This window comes from Bos indicus x Bos taurus, chromosome 15, assembly GCF_003369695.1.
Source record: "Bos indicus x Bos taurus breed Angus x Brahman F1 hybrid chromosome 15, Bos_hybrid_MaternalHap_v2.0, whole genome shotgun sequence".
In the NCBI taxonomy this organism is placed as follows: Eukaryota; Metazoa; Chordata; class Mammalia; order Artiodactyla; family Bovidae; genus Bos; species Bos indicus x Bos taurus.
In genome coordinates this window covers 33,729,877-33,743,859 of record NC_040090.1, presented here as the reverse complement: position 1 = coordinate 33,743,859, position 13,983 = coordinate 33,729,877, and the positions used below count along the sequence as shown (strand labels likewise).

Genomic DNA, 13,983 nt, shown 5'->3' with positions numbered 1-13,983 from the left:
AGTTTTAATTGTTTATTTATTTTTTCTCCCTGTTATGTTGCCCTCTGTGCTTCCAAAGCTAGGCACAGATTCGGCAGTGAGAAGATTTCCTGGTGTTTGGAAATGTCTCTCTTTTTAAGACTCCCTTCCTGGGACAGAACTCCGTCCCTCCCTCTTTTGTCTCTTTTTTTGTCTTTTATATTTTTTCCTACATCCTTTTGAAGAGTTGGGTTGCTTTTCTGGGTGCCTGATGTCCTCTGCCGGCATTCAGAAGTTGTTTTGTGGAATTTACTCGACGTTTAAATGCTCTTTTGATGAATTTGTGGGGGAGAAAGTGTTCTCCCCGTCCTACTCCTCCGCCATCTTGGCTCCTCCCCTCCTCCTTCGCATTTAGTACATGCTATTGTGTGTGAGGAGAAGGCAATGGCACCCCACTCCAGTACTCTTGCCTGGAGAATCCCATGGACGGAGGAGCCTGGTGGGCTGCAGTCCATGGGGTCGCTAAGAGTCGGACACGACTGAGCGACTTCACTTTCACTTCTCACTTTCATGCACTGGAGAAGGAAATGGCAACCCACTCCAGTGTTCTTGCCTGGAGAATCCCAGGGACAGGGGAGCCTGGTGGGCTGCTGTCTATGGGGTCGCACAGAGTCGGACATGACTGAAGCGACTTAGCAGCAGCAGCAGCATTGTGTGTGAACTCATGTTACCTAATAGCAGAACTGCCATTTTCCCCATGTTTTTATCTTGTCTTATTCTTCTGTCCAGATTGAAAAGGTCCCATCTTGCTGGAGATCTCATCAGTAAACTAAGGATGTTCTTTTCCTGGTCCTTTGCCAACATCTCCTTCTTCCAGCCACATGCTTTCCTGATGATTGGCATCCCAGGCCTGGAGGCCATTCATGGCTGGATCTCCATCCTCTTCTCCTCCATGTACACCGCGGCCCTCACAGGAAACTGCCTGATCCTCTTGGCTCTGAGGAGGACTCCCAGCCTGCACCAGCCCATGTATTACTTCCTGTCCATGCTGGCCCTCACCGACGTGGGCCTCACCTTGGCCACAATGCCCACCACGCTGGCTGTGCTCTGGTTTGACCATCGGCTCATTGGCTTTGACACCTGTCTGGTCCAGATGTTCTTCCTCCACTTCTTCTCCGTGGTGGAGTCCTCGGTGCTCCTGGCCATGTCATTTGACCGCTTTGTGGCCATCTCCAACCCCCTGCGCTATGCCTCTGTCCTCACAAACAATGTCATCATCAGGATTGGGCTGGCCATTGTGGCCCGAGCCACTGTGTCCCTCTTCCCAGGGCCCTTCTTACTAAAGAGACTGAACTTTTGCCCTGGCAAGATCCTCCTGTCCCACTCATTCTGTTTCCATGCAGATGTCATGAAACGAGCCTGTGCTGACATTACTGTCAATATCATTTATGGGCTGTATGTGGTTCTGTCCACAGTGGGTTTTGACTCCTTGCTTATTGTGTTGTCCTATACCCTTATTCTTCATACAGTGATGAGTCTGGCCTCTCCCAGGGAGCGTATCCGGGCCCTCAACACTTGTGTTTCTCATATTTTAGCCGTTCTGGTTTTCTTCATCCCAGTCATAGGTGTGTCCATGATCCACCGTTTTGGGAGACACCTTCCCCCCATAGTACACGCCCTTGTTGCCTACGTGTACCTGGTGGTGCCCCCTGTGCTCAACCCTGTCATCTACAGTGTCAAGTCCAAGCCCATCAGGGAGGCCATGCTCAGGGTGCTGAGGGAGAAGACGAAAGGCTGATGAAGTCAAGAAATAACCTCAGAACCTGAGGGAACACAGTCAAACAGTTATAACCTATGTCCAGAAAGCCCATATTCTGAGCCCTGACCCAGAGACATTATCAAGAGAATGACAAGCAAATGCATGTCCTCAGAATCAGCCCTGACTCTTTACTTCACTCCTTAATCTCAGCTTTTTTATTCAGAGTTACTTGTGCAAGAGTCTGTGGTTGTTATGAGAGAACATTAAATGAACCATACATAGTCTCTTCCCTCCACTGAGGAACAGAAGTTTCTAAATACACAATTATAGTAAGTGTAATAAGACTGTGAGAGGTCCAAACAAAGAGCTATAGGAACCTAAAAGAGGGCTTCCTGCTTTGACAGGAAAAAGTGAGAAAGGAGTCGGGGAAGGAATCAGGGAAGAAGGAGGCTGAAAAGTGAGTAAGAGCTTCTCAGGCAGAAAAGGTAGGCAAGTAGTGCTCAGTTGCTCAATTGTGTCTCAGTCTTTGTGACCCCATGGACTGTAGCCCACCAGGTTCCTCTGTCCATGGGATTTCCCAGGCAAGAATACTGGAGTGGGTTGCAATGTCCTCCTCCAGGGGATCTTCCTGACCCAGGAATCGAACTCACATCTCCTGTGACCTGGCACAGGCAGATTCTTTACCCTCTGAGCCATTGGAGAAGCCCCAGGCAAGCAGAGAAGAATGGAAAACAATGGAAAAACAAATGTGGAGTTCTCTGGTTGCTTGTGGGAAATGAGTGGTCAGATGTGCCTCAGCATAATGTGTGTGTGTTGGAGGCAAGGAAAGTTGTAGTTACAGCTCGTCACAGCTGTGGATCCAACGGACATCCCTTGCTCCAAAGGGATAGCTCCTGGCTCAAAAATGACCTTCGTCTAGCCTAAGATCATAATACTGGAGCCTCTAGTTTAGTTACACATCACTCTCTCTGCCTCACCTCTTAAAATTCCGTGTGCCTGGGACAGAAATACCTTCATTCTAAAGTCACCCCAAGAAGCCACTCAGGTGTGCATTTTCTTCACTGGCAGCTGCATTGGCAGAAAAACAGAGTCAGTAAATTTAAGCAGGATTTAGAGGCCAATGTTTGAAAACATAAATGTTCTCTTAAGATGCTACTGCACTGACTGTGTGGATCACAATAAACTGTGGAAAATTCTGAAAGAGATGGAAATACCAGACCACCTGATCTGCCTCTTGAGAAATTTGTATGCAGGTCAGGAAACAACAGTTAGAACTGGACATGGAAAAACAGACTAGTTCCAAATAGGAAAAGGAGTACGTCAAGGCTGTATATTGTCACCCTGTTTATTTAACTTATATGCAGAGTACATCATGAGAAACACTGGACTGGAAGAAACACAAACTGGAATCAAGATTGCCCGGAGAAATATCAATAACCTCAGATATGCAGATGACACCACCCTTATGGCAGAAAGTGAAGAGAAACTCAAAAGCCTCTTGATGAAAGTGAAAGTGAAGAGTGAAAAAGTTGGCTTAAAGCTCAACATTCACAAAACTAAGATCATGGCATCCAGTCCCATCACTTCATAGGAAATAGATGGGGAAACAGTGGAAACAGTGGCCGGCTTTATTTTTGGGGGCTCAAAAATCACTACAGATGGTGACTGCAGCCATGAAATTAAAAGACGCTTATTCCTTGGAAGGAAAGTTATGACCAACCTAGACAGCATATTCAAAAGTAGAGACATTACTTTGCCAACAAAGGTTCGTCTAGTCAAGGCTATGGTTTTTCCTGTGGTCATGTATGGATGTGAGAGTTGGACTGTGAAGAAGGCTGAGCACCGAAGAATTGATGCTTTTGAACTGTGGTGTTGGAGAAGACTCTTGAGAGTCCCTCGGACTGCAAGGAGATCCAACCAGTCCATTCTGAAGGAGATCAGCCCTGGGTGTTCTTTGGAAGGAATGATGCTAAAGCTGAAACTCCAGTACTTTGGCCACCTCATGCGAAGAGGTGACTCATTGGAAAGGACTCTGATGCTGGGAGGGATTGGGGGCAGGAGGAGAAGGGGACGACAGAGGATGAGATGGCTGGATGGCATCACTGACCTGATGGACATGAGTCTGAGTGAACTCCGTGAGTTGGTGATGGACAGAGAGGCCTGGCGTGCTGCGATTCATGCGGTCACAAAGAGTCGGACACGACTGAGTGACTGATCTGATCTGATCAATTTGGGGGCTATATATTCATAAGTCATACTGCTAGATGATAAAGTATATCCATATTTAATTTTTTAAGGAACCCCCGTACTATTTTTCATACTGGCTCCAGGAGAGTACACTATCACCAACAATGTGCAAGGTTTCAATTGCTGCACATACTCACCAAGGCTTGTTGTCTTTTTTTTTAATGATAATTGTGAATGCTCATTTTGGTTTTGATTCGTTTCTTTCTAATAATTAGCCAGGTTGAGAACATTTTCATATCCTTATTTGTATATCTCTGGAGTGTATTTGTTCAATTTCTTTGCCCATTTTTTTCATCAGGCTGTGTCTTTTCTTTTCTTTTTTTTTAGAATGGCAGGAGTCCCTTATGTATATTTTATATCAGTCCTTTATCAGGTATGTGGTTTGCAAATATTTTCTTATTTCCATAAGTTTTCTTTTCACTCTGTTGATTGTTTCTCCTTTTCCATGCATTAACTTTTTAGTTTGATGTACCCCCATGTGTCTAATTTTGCTTGTGTTGCTTGGGATTTTAGTTTCATGTTCATAAAGTCATTGCCAAGTTCAATTACATGAAGCTTTTCCCTAAGTTTTCTTCTAGGTGTTTTATACTTCCAGGTATTAGGTTCAAATAGTTAATCTATTTTCAGTTAATTTTTGCATGTGATGTGAGATCAGATCCAATTTTACTCTTTCGCATGCAGGCATCCAGTTTGCCCAATGCCACTTGTCAAAGAGACTGGTCCTTTCCCTATGGTCTATTTTTGGGATCCACATTAAAAATCGGTTGACTCTATATGAGTGAGTTTGGATCTCCATTTTTTTATACCAGTACCATACTGTTTTGAATTGTAATACAATTTAGACTACAATACATAATCTTTAGATTTGTAATATATTTTGAAATCAGAAAGTATGTGATGCCTCCAGCTCTGTTCTTCTAGTTTAAGATTGCTTTGACCTTTGTGGGTCTTTTATGATTCCGTATGAAGTTTAAGATTGTTGCCATCTGTAAAAAATATCATTGAGATTTTTATATAAATTTCATTGCCTTTACAGATCACTGTGGGTAATAGGCACACTTTGACAATAATGAGTCTTCCAATCCATGAATACACAATGTAATTTTATTTATTTGTGGCCTTTTTAATGCTTTCTTCAGTTATTAACAGTTTTCCATGTACCAGTATTTCACCTCCTTGGTTAAGTTTATTCCTAAGCATTTTATTTTCTTTGATGCTACTGTAAAAGGGATTATTTTCAAAATTTCCATTTTGGATAGTTCATTTTTAGTGTTACAAAAACAAAAAGGATTTTTCTGTATTCTTTGTATCCTGCACTTTACTGAATTTGTTCTAATAGCTTTTTATGGAATTTGAGGGTTCCAAAGACATAAGATCATATTGTCAGCAAACAGAGAAAATTTTACTTCTTTTCCAATTTGAATCACTTTGTTTCTTTTTCTTATCTCACTGCTTTGGCCTGGACTTTTAGTACTATGTTGAATAGAATTGGAAAAAGTAAGTATGCTTCCCTTGTTCCTGATCCTTGTTTCTGAGAAAAATCTTTCAATTTTTCACTCTTAAGTATAAGGTTAGTTATGGGCTTGTCATACATGTTCTTTATTATGCTCATATACATTCCTTACAAATCTAGAAATACCATATTCATTTCAGCATTATTCACAATAGCCAAGATATTGAAACAACCCAAATATTCATCAACAGATGAATGGATAAAGAAAATGTGGTATACACATAAAGTAGAATATTACTTACCCTTTAAAAAGAAGAGAATACTGCCATCTGCAACAAGGAAATATTTGGAGGTGATAGATATGCCTGTCACCTTAATTTTGATGAATGATTTTATGGATGAAAAGATAAGTCCAAATGAATCAAATTGTATACATTAAAGGAATTCAGTTTTTTGTACATCAGTTATACCTCAATAAAGCTATTATGCACACACATACACACACACAGATGCTTCTGCATGTTGGCTCTGGGGCCTCTTCATGCTTTCAGCATTGTTTTCACTCTATTAGAAGTAAAGGAAGCCCCTGGAGGTGGAACAAGATGGCAAGGACAATATCCTGGGTAGGAAGGCATGCTGCATCTCTAAAACACAGGTCCACAGACATGGATGAGCTCCCATGTCTACCCCTAGTCATCTCTCTGTGTCTGAGGCCATTTATTCCTCATCTGTCTTCCCAGGTTACTTGACCCATAGTTGCTATGGAACATGATGGGGCTTTCACAAAATCACAGGAAAAACAGAAACAGAAGTGAGTCTGCTTAACCTGCAAGAACAACCCTAGGAACCAAGGAGAGAGGGCAGAGAAAGAGACACAACTCACCCGAGTGTCCATAAGGCTCACTTGGAGGGACCAGGAAGTGTTCTGTGTGATTCCAGATAATAGATGTGATATCATTGGAAGGCACAGTGAAAAAAAAGGTTGAAGTGCCAGTAGAATTTCCTACAAATGTAGTGGAATGGATGAACCCAGAAAGGATGATGATCCCAACACTCTCCTCCACAGAGGTGTGTCTGCTTCTCTCCACTCTCTCTTTGGTCCCTAGGGTTGTTCTTGCAGGTTAAGCAGATCCACTTTTGTGTCAGTTTCTCCTGTGATTTTGTGAAAGCCCCATCATGTTCCATAGTTTCAAAGTTGCTCAGATCCACAACTTTCCAACCAAACACATGTTTTGCATATTGTCCATTTCCCAGGGAGGACTAAGCAGAGACTATCCTCTGCGGTCTGTGGCCAGGATGTCCCTGGGGAGCAGCAACTCACTAAGGCACCCAGGCAGTGGTATAAAGTAGCATTTAAGTTGCAGAGTTTTTCTGGGCTCTTCAGCATGACGGGCAATAGAGAAGGCTGCAATGACAGGCAGGGTGAGTAACGTAGGTTAGAACCCTTTTTACACTATTAAGAAGGGTGGGGACCTGGTTAGTGAGTCTGAAATTCTCTATCTGTCAGCTGCTGTCATGTGGAGGAATCAGCGGGATGGAGGATGACTAGATGCCAGAAGCAGGAAGAAAAGGATTCCAGGCCTTCATGAATGCTAGGTCTGCATCACCAAATAAAAGAGAGGAAGTGAAAAGGCTACTTTCCTGATGCACAGATATTGTCTAATTCAGATAATTATGCAGAAACCCAGACTCTGTGTCCAAGCAGATTAATACCTTTTTATTTCTCTACGAAAAGCATCAATATAAGACTATCTTTAAAATCCCACTCCAGAGAGCAGCCTGTGGATGATCTGAATGTTTGCTTGGTTTCTACACTCTCACTATGAGATTGTCCTTTCCATCTTTCTGAGTAAGAAGAGCCTTTTAGAAAAGAACTTGGCTTAAATATTGCAAAATGACTACAACATAGTATTAGATAGCACCTCCATCATGTCACACAATTATAAGATTTCTTTCTTTCTCTCTTTTGTAAAAAAAAGAAAACAACTTGGCTTTGAGGTCATGTAAAGAGTGTATGTTGGATTCAGTCTTTTTCTCCTCAGCTGTTTGACTTTCCAAGACATATGGAGTCACAAGATAACATAATCCTAGAGTGCTAAAGTGGAAAGGATGGAATTCCTCAGGGAAAAGCTATAGTTTAAAATATCTTTGACCCTTTAGTGTGCTGGAGATAATAATAGAAGACCAAACCTGATCTGATTCCAGGTTAAAGTTATTTATTACAAAATTCTGAATGACATGGGAAGCAAGAAACATATCAATCCAACTTGGCTACTAAAATAGGCATTTTAGTAAAAGAACAGAGAGAAAAAAAGCCTTTCCTTTCTTTCAACACAAAGAATCTTTCCCAGTGTTCAGTTCAGTTCAGTTCAGTTCAGTCACTTAGTTGTGTTGACTCTTTGTGACCCCATGGACTGCAGCACACCAGGCTTCCCTCTCCGTCACCAACTCCCGGAGTTCACTCAAACTCATATCCATTGATGCCATCCAACCAACTCATCCTCTGCTGCCCCCTTCTCCTCCTGCCTTCAATCTTTCCCAGCATCAGAATAAGTGAAGTGAAGTGAAGTTACTCAGTCATGTCCTACTCTTTGCAACCTTGTGGACTGTAGCCTACCAGGCTCCTCTATCCATGGGATTCTCAGGGTCAGTTCTTTGCATCAGGTGGCCAAAGTATTGGAGTTTCAGCTTCGGCATCAATCCTTCCAATGAATAGCTGGGACTGATTTCCTTTAGGATGGACCGGGTGGATCTCCTTGCTGTCCAAGGGATTCTCAAGAGTCTTCTCCAGCACCACAGTTCAAAAGTATCAATATTAGACTCCTCATAACAATGTAATATATATTAACAAAAGAAAGGTAGAAAGGTCATTATCTGGATATAAAGGAGAAATTGGCTTGGTTGTACAAGATTTGCTCAAAATATGCCTTAGGTGGTATACTATAATTTTAACCCCTTAAGCTCTGAACTTCTTATAATGTTCAGCTTAAATTACCATTTGGATCCTGCTACTACAGCCAAGAGTAATAGATCACATAAATGCCTACAGTTGCATGGTACCTACATATCAACTATGGAAAAAGTCAAGTTCAAAGATAGGGATTTGAGAATAATTCAGTAATAGATCAATTAATGCAGAATGAAAGAAAGAGAACTGTGACATTAATCCCAGATAAAATTAATCCTGATTCCTTCAAATTAAATGAAGAGCTGACACATTCTATTTTGATTTATGCTGCCAGTGACAGAGTATTTCCTGGGTGGATCCTAAGTAAATCCAAATAAAATTGGATAATAATAAATATTAGCTGAAGAAACCACTGATCTTTATACAAAGTATATAGTTTAAGTTGTGAACGTATGGACCTATGAGGTACCATGTTAAGGGTTGAGATAAGGGGAACTAGAAAATGAAATTAAGGTATTTTCATTCAATCATTCATTTTCTTGTTTATTAACTGATTATCCCTGAAAAAAAGAGGATAGAAATTTATGAAATCATCAAATTCAGAACAGTAAGATGGAATGAGAGTGAAGAAATATGTCTGGGATTAGTGAAAAGAAAAGCAGGAGCAAGGAGATAATTAGCACAACAAAAGGCAAATGGCTTTGTAAGAAGGACACACAAGGTAACAGTGAGAATTAAGATTTTTGGAGAAACAGGAAGGGGCTTCATTTGGAGAAACTTCAGTCTTATTAACATGGAACATCAGAAGAGAACAATCTCTTCTTGATAATTTGATCCTGCCAGCCCTACACTTAACAAACCTCCGAGATCTAGTACAGCCTACGGCCAATACAGGAGGTTTAAGACTGTTGAAAGCATATAAGCCAAATAGACCTGAATTTGAATTTGGTCTTTTTCCTGGCACAGGCTAGAAAAACTCTCTAAGCCTCTTCCTTCCAGTTTAATGTATTCATTTTCCTTTTATTTTTTTAGTGTGTACCACTTTTAAAGTCTTTATTAAATTTGTTGCAATATTGTTTCTGTTTTATGTATTGCTTCTTTAGCCACAAAGCATGTGGCATTTTCGCTCCCAAGCAGGGAGCATTCACCCTCTGTGGATGGTAAAGTCTTAAGGACTGGATCACCAACGAAGTCCCTATCAGACCAGATCAGATCAGATCAGTCGCTCAGTCCTGTCCGACTCTTTGCGACCCAATAAATCACAGCACGCCAGGCCTCCCTGTCCATCACCAACTCCCGGAGTTCACTCAGACTCACGTCCATCGAGTCAGTGATGCCACCCAACCATCTCATCCTCTGTCGTCCCCTTCTCCTCCTGCCCCCAATCCCTCTCAGCATCAGAGTCTTTTCCAACGAGTCAACTCTTCGCATGAGGTGGCCAAGCCACTGGAGTTTCAGCTTTAGCATCATTCCTTCTAAAGAAATCCCAGGGCTGATCTCCTTCAGAATGGACCGGTTGGATCTCCTTGCAGTCCAAGGGACTCTCAAGAGTCTTTGAAGTCCCTATAACTTTTATTATTTGTTAAAAAGATACAGTAACACTTACTTTATATCTTTTTTTTTTTTTTTTTTGAGACAGAGAGATATTCACAAACAAGAATGTTGGGGGTCTAACATTTAGAACACAAGAGCTTCAATAAGTATTAAATTAGGAAGTTAATTTGCTCAGCATTGTTTTGTTGTTGTTGAGTCACTCAGTCATGTTTAACTCTTTTGCAACCCCCTGGATTGTAGACCACCAGGCTCTTCTGCCTGTGGGATATTCCAGGGAAGAATACTGGAGTAGGTTGCCATTTCCTTCTCCAGGGGATCTTCCCAACCCAGGGATCAAACCCGTGTCTCTTGCACATGTCCCCTGCATTGCAGGTGGATTCTTTACTGGTGAGCCACCAGCTCAAGATCAGATGCTAAAATTTTGTGACACTACTAGTACAGATTCCACTGAACCCTTAAAGAACCTAAATTTATGTCCCTGATTTATGTCTTCAGTTGGCTTCTGTGGAAATTCTAACTTGGAGAAGAGAACCGTAGGTCTTGTCCTCCTGCAGCTGTGGCCCTCCCAGCTTGGGCTGAGGTCAATGATCAGAGATTACAGGGAGGCCATTCAAGGACAAATCAAGTCTTCCAGATGAGTGTGCTAAGAGGCTAAACAAAAGGTTTAGCTGGTATTCTAAAAACTACGGCAAATGTTCAATGAATGGAGTGTGCAAATGATTTCTGATTAGCAACTTGTAACCTGGATTACAAAGGCACCCAATGACCCAGACAGATATTGTCTGGGCAAGGCAGAGCTGGACCCCAAATTCCTAAATGTTCTTAGGGACCTGGTGAGAATCAAGTGTCTCTTCATTTACCAAAGTTTCTTAGTACTTAATACAATTTTCAGCCATCTTGAATAGAAGACAGTGTCCTAGGATTTGCACTCAGACACTTCAAACACAAGAAAATCTCAAGTTCTAATAGTTCAGGAAAACGCTGCAGTTTTCTCTTCCCTTGTTGGACTTCAGAATTTCTCTTTTCACTTTAGATAAAATATTTCACTTCTCTATCAGCAACATAATTATGAGAGAACACATGATAATTATGTGAAATCGGGCTTCCCTGATGGCTCAGTCGGTAAAGAATCCACCCGCAATGCAGGAGACCCCTGTTCAATTCCTCGGTTGGGAAGATCCCCTGGAGAATGAATAGGCTACCCATCGCAGTATTCTTGGGCTTCCCTTTTGGCCAGCTGGTAAAGAAATCACCTGTAATGCAGGAGACCTGAGTTCAATCCCTCGGTTGGGAAGATCCCCTGAGGGAAAGGCTTAATCACTTAAAATATAATATCATTTAAAATATAACAAAATTCATTCTCAATTGAATAAGTAAAACAACAAGGACACAGGGAGGAGGATGACAATGATCATGAGCATTTTCAATGTGCTGTACATATTAAAGAGTGCTGCTGCTGCTGCTAGGTTGCTTCAGTTGTGTCCAACTGTGCGACCTCATAGACAGCAGCCCACCAGGCTCCCCTGTCCTTGGGATTCTCCAGGCAAGAACACTGGAGTGGGTTGCCATTTCCTTCTCCAATACATGAAAGTGAAAAGTGAAAGTGAAGTCGCTCACTGTAGCCTGCCGGGCTCTTCCATCCATGGAATTTTCCAGGCAAGAGTACTGGAGTGGGTTGCCATTGCCTTCTAACACACATCAATTTATTTAAAGAAAACATTGGATGGAAGGGTATAAATTGTATAAAATTTACATTTAGTAAAAACTAAATCCGTTTCAGTCATTTATTTTCTGGTAACCATAGAAAATTTACACTATCTCCTGCATGCTGCATTTGTTTTGATGACACATTGGCTAATGTATGTACATTCCTAAAACAGTTATTAATATAAAGTAAAAGCTGAGAAATTGAAAATAAATAGTGAAAATGACTACACAGCATAATTATCTGCCTATTGACAGGTGTCCGGTCAGTGTCTTTGTGTCTGTCCAGATTGAAAAAGTCACAAATTTCTGGAGCCCTCATCTGGCCCCTAAGGATGTTCCCTTCCTGGTCCTTTGCCAACATCTCCTTCTTCCAGCCACATGCTTTCCTGATGATTGGCATCCCAGGCCTGGAGGCCATTCATGGCTGGATCTCCATTCCCTTCTTCTCCATGTACACTGCAGCCCTCACAGGAAACTGCCTGATCCTCTTGGCTGTGAGGAGGACCCCCAGCCTGCACCAGCCCATGTACTACTTCCTGTCCATGCTGGCCCTCACCGACATGGGCCTCACCTTGGCCACAATGCCCACCACACTGGCTGTGCTCTGGTTTGACCATCGGCTCATTGGCTTCAACGCCTGTCTGGTCCAGATGTTCTTCCTCCACTTCTTCTCCGTGGTGGAGTCCTCGGTGCTCCTGGCCATGTCATTTGATCGCTTTGTGGCCATCTCCAACCCCCTGCGCTATGCCTCTGTCCTCACAAGCAATGTCATCATCAGGATTGGGCTGGCCATTGTGGCCCGAGCCACTGTGTCCCTCTTCCCATTGCCCTTCTTACTAAAGAGACTGAACTTTTGCCCTGGCAAGATCCTCCTGTCCCACTCATTCTGTTTCCATGCAGATGTCATGAAACGAGCCTGTGCTGACATTACTGTCAATATCATTTATGGGCTGTATGTGGTTCTGTCCACAATGGGAATAGACTCCTTGCTTATTGTGCTATCCTATGCTCTTATTCTTCATACAGTGATGAGTCTGGCCTCTCCCAGGGAGCGTATCCGGGCCCTCAACACTTGTGTTTCTCATATTTTAGCTGTTCTGGTTTTCTTCATCCCAGTCATAGGTGTGTCCATGATCCACCGTTTTGGGAGACACCTTCCCCCCATAGTACACGCCCTTGTTGCCTACGTGTACCTGGTGGTGCCCCCTGTGCTCAACCCCGTCATCTACAGTGTCAAGTCCAAGCCCATCAGGGAGGCCATGCTCAGGGTGCTGAGCGAGAAGAGGAAAGGCTGATGAGTCAAGAAATAACCTCAGAATCTGAGGGAAAACACAGTCAAACAGTTATAAACTATGTCCAGAAAGCCCATATACTGAGCCCTGACCCAGAGACATTATCAAGAGAATGACAAGCAAATGCATATCCTGAGACTCATGGGTGAAAAACAGTCCTGATTCTTTACTTCACTCATTAACCTCAGCTTTTTCATTCAGAGCTTACTTGTGCAAGACTCTGTAGTTGTTACAAGGAATAATATTAAATGAACCATAGGAAGTCTCTTCCCTCCATTGATGGATAGAAGCTCTAAATACACAATTACAGTAAGTATAATAAGACTGTGAGAGTTTCACATGAAGAGTTATAGGAATGTGGAAGAGGGTTTGCTCCCTTGCCAGGAGAAAATGAGAAAGGAGTTAAGGAAGGAGGCTAAAAGGTGAGTCAGTTGTCAGGAAGGCAAGGGGAGGTCATACATAATCACTGGAAAAGATTGTAAAAGTGAATAAACTGAGGTGTGGAGTTATCTTGTTGCTTGAGGAAAGGTGAGTGGTCAGATGTGGCTCAGCATAATGTGTGTGTTTGTGTGTGTGTGTGTGTGTCTGTGTGTGTGCTAGAGGCAACGAAAGTGTAGTACAGCTCTTCAGAGCTATGGATCCAATGGACATTCCTTGCTCCAAAAGTGTACCTCCTTGCATGAAAATGGCCTTTCTCTGGCCTTTGACCGTCACCTGAGATTCTAATTTCAGAGGCTCTATATTTTAATTACACATCATTCACTTCTTCCTCATCTCTTAAAATTCCATGTCCCTGGGTTAGGAACACCTAACCAAAGTCATCACAAAGAGACCACTGAGGTAGGCACTTTCTGCATTGTCAGCTGCACTGGCAGAAAATCAAGGAGCAGGTAAATTTATGCAGGGTTTAGAGGCTTGCTTGGAAAATCCCATGGACGGAGGGGCCTGGTAGGCTGAAGTCCATGGGGTTGCTAGGAGTCAGACACGACTGAGCGACTTCACTTTCACTTTTCACTTTCATGCATTGGAGAAGGAAATGGCAACCCACTCCAGTGTTCTTGCCTGGAGAATCCCAGGGACGGAGAGCCTGGTGGGCTGCCGTCTA

General features: G+C 42.6%; 2 protein-coding genes across 2 annotated transcripts; both read left to right on the top strand.

Moving 5' to 3' along the window:
- Positions 1-753: 753 nt before the first annotated feature.
- Positions 754-1,756, top strand: LOC113904746 (olfactory receptor 51I2-like). The gene has a single exon (XM_027561840.1). It carries the CDS (start codon positions 794-796, stop codon positions 1,754-1,756), a length of 963 nt encoding a protein of 320 aa, XP_027417641.1. The 5' UTR covers positions 754-793.
- A 9,991-nt stretch (positions 1,757-11,747) lies between these two features.
- On the top strand, positions 11,748-13,032 carry LOC113904745 (olfactory receptor 51I2-like). Its single transcript, XM_027561839.1, has one exon. It carries the CDS (start codon positions 11,919-11,921, stop codon positions 12,879-12,881), a length of 963 nt encoding a protein of 320 aa, XP_027417640.1. The 5' UTR covers positions 11,748-11,918; the 3' UTR covers positions 12,882-13,032.
- Positions 13,033-13,983: the final 951 nt, after the last annotated feature.

Excerpts from the sequence above, each read along its gene's own strand:
- LOC113904746 (XM_027561840.1), top strand. The coding sequence starts at position 794 with ATGTTCTTTTCCTGGTCCTTTGCCAACATCTCCTTCTTCCAGCCACAT.
- LOC113904745 (XM_027561839.1), top strand. The coding sequence starts at position 11,919 with ATGTTCCCTTCCTGGTCCTTTGCCAACATCTCCTTCTTCCAGCCACAT.